The sequence below is a fragment of the Anoplopoma fimbria genome, chromosome 19, assembly GCF_027596085.1.
Source record: "Anoplopoma fimbria isolate UVic2021 breed Golden Eagle Sablefish chromosome 19, Afim_UVic_2022, whole genome shotgun sequence".
Classification (NCBI taxonomy): domain Eukaryota; kingdom Metazoa; phylum Chordata; class Actinopteri; order Perciformes; family Anoplopomatidae; genus Anoplopoma; species Anoplopoma fimbria.
The window spans coordinates 16,444,601-16,448,551 of NC_072467.1; the positions used below are offsets into that span (position 1 = coordinate 16,444,601).

Below are 3,951 nucleotides of genomic sequence, written 5' to 3' on the forward strand. Positions count from 1 at the left end.
AATCAAACTAAAAACCTGTAAGTGTTTGCTGAACTCTGCCATTGAAATACAACTCTCTATTATCAATCACCTGCACCCAGAATGCACCTGTGAAAACACCTGTAACCAGTTTGATCACTTAGAAATCATAGGAGTTAGGTTTGCTTCATGGTGTGAACTACAAACACTGTGATATGTTTGAAGACCGATACAGTGACTATATGTCACCTTCATTTAAAGTAATTGAGTCTGATACTGTTATGAGTAATATTGAGAATAAACACATTGCATTAGTGTTCATAGTCTTGATTAACAGCTCGCTGCAAAGACTCTAGGTTAGTGTTCTGGAGTTTGAACAACGAGGGTCATAGTTTCAGAAACGGTGTTTTAGCGGTTGCTACAAAACTGTAATCATCACATGGCCCCTTAAACTTAACTGCATCAAATAACATTTATGTTTAACATTTCACATGGTCCCTTTGCAAATAACTTACATACACCAAAACGATCACAAATAAGGCAGGAATATACGGGAGGATGCTATGAATAATTGAATACAAAAATTGCACTAAAATGAATGGAAACGGATAGTGTCTTGTGTCATAGTAATACACAAAATAAATGACCTTGTTTTTTTAATATATATTTTGTATTTGAGCCAGGAGGGAACGAAATAGATTTAATCTAATAAGAGTTAAATTCTACCAGACGAGTTTTACAAAAAAATAACATCATTGTTTTCTTGGAATCTGTTTAATAGCTGATAAATATCACACTTTTACAATCTAATTTGAATTTAATATCTATAACTTAAAATTCGACTGTTTTTAGGATAATATATTTATAAAATAATTAGTATAAAGATGGAGATTCAGTTGCTGCAAAATATAACACAAATTTAATGATGCATAATCGAACATGTCTCATAATAAAAATAACAAAAGAATAATGAGGATGTTTTCACATAGCAGCTGCAGGCCTGCAGTAGTAGTACAGTGTGACGGTGATGATATCTGTCAGTCATCCATCACTTACTGTCCTCAGATCTTTGAATCCCGTGGGGAGCTGTAGGCCTGACACGAGTTAAGAGACATTGTTTAAGTTATTTTCCCCTTTCATACACTTTTGTTTTCAAGTGGGCGAGCCCGCAGCGACTCCCAGAGAGGACCCGGCAATGTTTGCTTGTTCTCTCTGTGTGAGCAGCTCTCAGCGTCAGGGGTGGACGTGATATTTCAAACAGCACATCAGTGCGTTTATGTATTGGGTGCCCGGAAATTTTTCCAAATAAACACAGCTTGATTCGACCTGGGTGGGCAGACTTATCAAGCGACTAATTCTATAAACAAATGAGGGAATAACCCGGCACCTCATTGGCTGTTGGGCAGAGTTGTGTTGTGTGTGTGTGTGTGTGTGTGTGGGGGGGGGGGACACGAGGGAGTTTCAGCGCAATGAAATTTTAATTAATGTGGGTGGGCTGAGAACACCGCCGACTGTTTATGATGGCCAATTTATTTCCCAGTGCAAAGTCAACATAACACAGCAAACGTACAACAATTATTAACATTTTTCTGGGGCCCTCATGAGGCTGGGGAGTCAGTCAGTGGCGGAGAGGAGCTCCGGGAGCAGGCTCAACTTCCCCCCGGCGTCATGGCTCTCTACCACGGCCGTCTGCCGCATTTAGGAGTTCCGCCATCGGCCCTGGGCCTCTCTGGTCCCCCGCTCATCTACCTGTACGGCGGGGACAGCGTGCCCGCCTTGGGCTTCGTGCCGGCCCGCCAGGAGCCTCCGCAGAAGCCGCCCTACAGCTACATCGCGCTCATCGCCATGGCCATCAAGAGCGCGCCGGAGCAGCGCGCGACGCTCAGCGGCATCTACCAGTTCATCATGGACCGGTTCCCCTTCTACCACGACAACAAGCAGGGCTGGCAGAACTCCATCCGCCACAACCTCTCCCTGAACGACTGCTTCATCAAGGTGCCCAGGGAGAAGGGCCGGCCCGGGAAAGGCAGCTACTGGACGCTGGACACCAAGTGCCTGGACATGTTCGAGAACGGCAACTACCGTCGGAGGAAGAGGAAGGCGAAGAGCCACCAGGAGGCTCTGGACTCCAAAGCAGGGGGACACATGCGCACCAAGGGCCCAAGCCCATCCAGGGACCCTCGACCCTCTCTGGGATATCAGACTGGCTCGGAGATACAGGCACCAGCGAGGCAGGACGCCGAGGCGATGGAGACACAACCTGGTCCAAAAGACGCGAAACAGACGCAAAATCCCCCCAGACCTAAAGTGTCCCAAAACCAAGACACGCTCGCGTCAACCGGGAGGAGGCTCGACGCCCCCCAGCCTGAGACAAGTGCCGTTCCGAGACCAGCTCCGCTCTGGATGGACGCTGTGCATGTCCCGGGTGCGTCCCTCCGCCGGGAGCCAGAGGAGAGAAGAGACAAGCAGAGAGGTCCGCTCTGCGCAGTCCGCTTCAGTCGAGCGGGGAACACTAACTTGGGCGCGCTTGCGCAGGACTGGCCGAAAGAACACGCGCCGAGCCGGGACAAATCGAAAGGTTTCAGCATCGAGAGCATCCTGTCGAGGAGCGAAGACGAAATGCGCAGCGGCGTCCTCGGGTTCTCCGCGGAGACACGAGCAGAGCGCGGTCCGTCCGCGTTCCTCGGCGCTCGGCCACATCAGCTGTACCAGATGGGATTCCCTCTCTGCTCCTACCTGTCACTCACCTGCCCCGACAAAGTGCTGCATTTTAAATGATTACACCTCAGACTGCCATGTATTTTTACGCGCGGGTGAAAGTGTAAACTGTGTGATTAGCTTGGCACGATGAGACAGCTTACTGCTCTCCTGCTCTTTTCAGGATCTTGATCGTCCTCATCATCTGCAGTAATGACAAAGAGCAGCGGGGACTCTTTCAGATTCAGTTTTACGCATGCGTGATTGTCAATGGGTATGGTTTCTGGTTATTATTTCAAAACGGTTGAACCCCAAAGTCCATGGCTCAATGCGTAATACAACACAAAGTAGGATGGTATGCGGGTTATGTGGATATTTAGGGAAAGCTCATATATACAGTGATTCTCTCTTCATTCATGATGATGAAAACATTCAGTAAATCAGTGGACGTCATGGCTGAGTCTGCAGCCTACAGCAACTCTGGACATCCACTATGAGAATAACGTTTAGTGCTCAATAATGTAACCAGATGATGCTCCACATTCCACTCTGCTCTGAATGCCCTGTGCAAAAAAAAGTTTAGTTTAGAAAGAAAATGACAGCATGATTTATTTAAAGCCGGGGGGTCAAAATTAAAATCCTGTTGGAAGATTGTTTGGATGAAATGTCACTTTTTTGTAATTAAAGTTTTTTATTTTTTATTTTTTAACAACACCCTGTATCTTCTTTTCACTTCTGAGCCATAAAGCGTATGATGTCCATTGAGGACAGCCAGGCCTCAACTGTAGAGGACTGAGCCTTGTTCAGTGATGCTGTCCTGCATCCTAGATTTATTCAAATATATTCTTCATCCAATGTGATTGAATAAAGTTATCAGGAGTACTCCCTGGTATTAATAATATTGTATTCGCCAGTCCCTTAACTTTAAATAAATAGAAAGAAACATCATCAAGGAAAAGAACACATGGACCAAAAGTGTTGACTCGTGATAAATCCACTGTGAAGGAGAGTTCCACTGTATTCTGCTCTAAAATGTCAGTGACTGAGCAGTTTGATCCTGCAGCTCCGTGGTGTCAGCCGCGGCTGAGGATCCACATAAAGGTTTATGAAAAAAAAGATTCTCTGTCGTGGTTTCATCTATTTACTCAGACAACTTAGTCTGAAACCATAAATCTGCTGTTGAGCTGAGCGGTCGTCGGAACTGAAATCAGTGATGGATTTTGAGATTTTGGTTTTACTAAAACAATCAGATATCCCTGTATCTTTTGTGTTGGAAAGCCTATGATGATTAGTGAC

At 45.9% G+C, this 3,951-nt stretch overlaps 1 protein-coding gene across 1 annotated transcript; it reads left to right on the forward strand.

Annotated features, from left to right (window-relative positions):
* Positions 1-1,454: 1,454 nt before the first annotated feature.
* foxl1 (forkhead box L1) lies at positions 1,455-3,717 on the forward strand. The gene has a single exon (XM_054620483.1). It carries the CDS (start codon positions 1,627-1,629, stop codon positions 2,734-2,736), a length of 1,110 nt encoding a protein of 369 aa, XP_054476458.1. The 5' UTR covers positions 1,455-1,626; the 3' UTR covers positions 2,737-3,717.
* The last annotated feature ends 234 nt before the right edge of the window (positions 3,718-3,951 follow it).

Bases quoted from the DNA above. Each gene is read 5' to 3' on its own strand.
- foxl1 (XM_054620483.1), top strand. From the start codon at position 1,627: ATGGCTCTCTACCACGGCCGTCTGCCGCATTTAGGAGTTCCGCCATCG.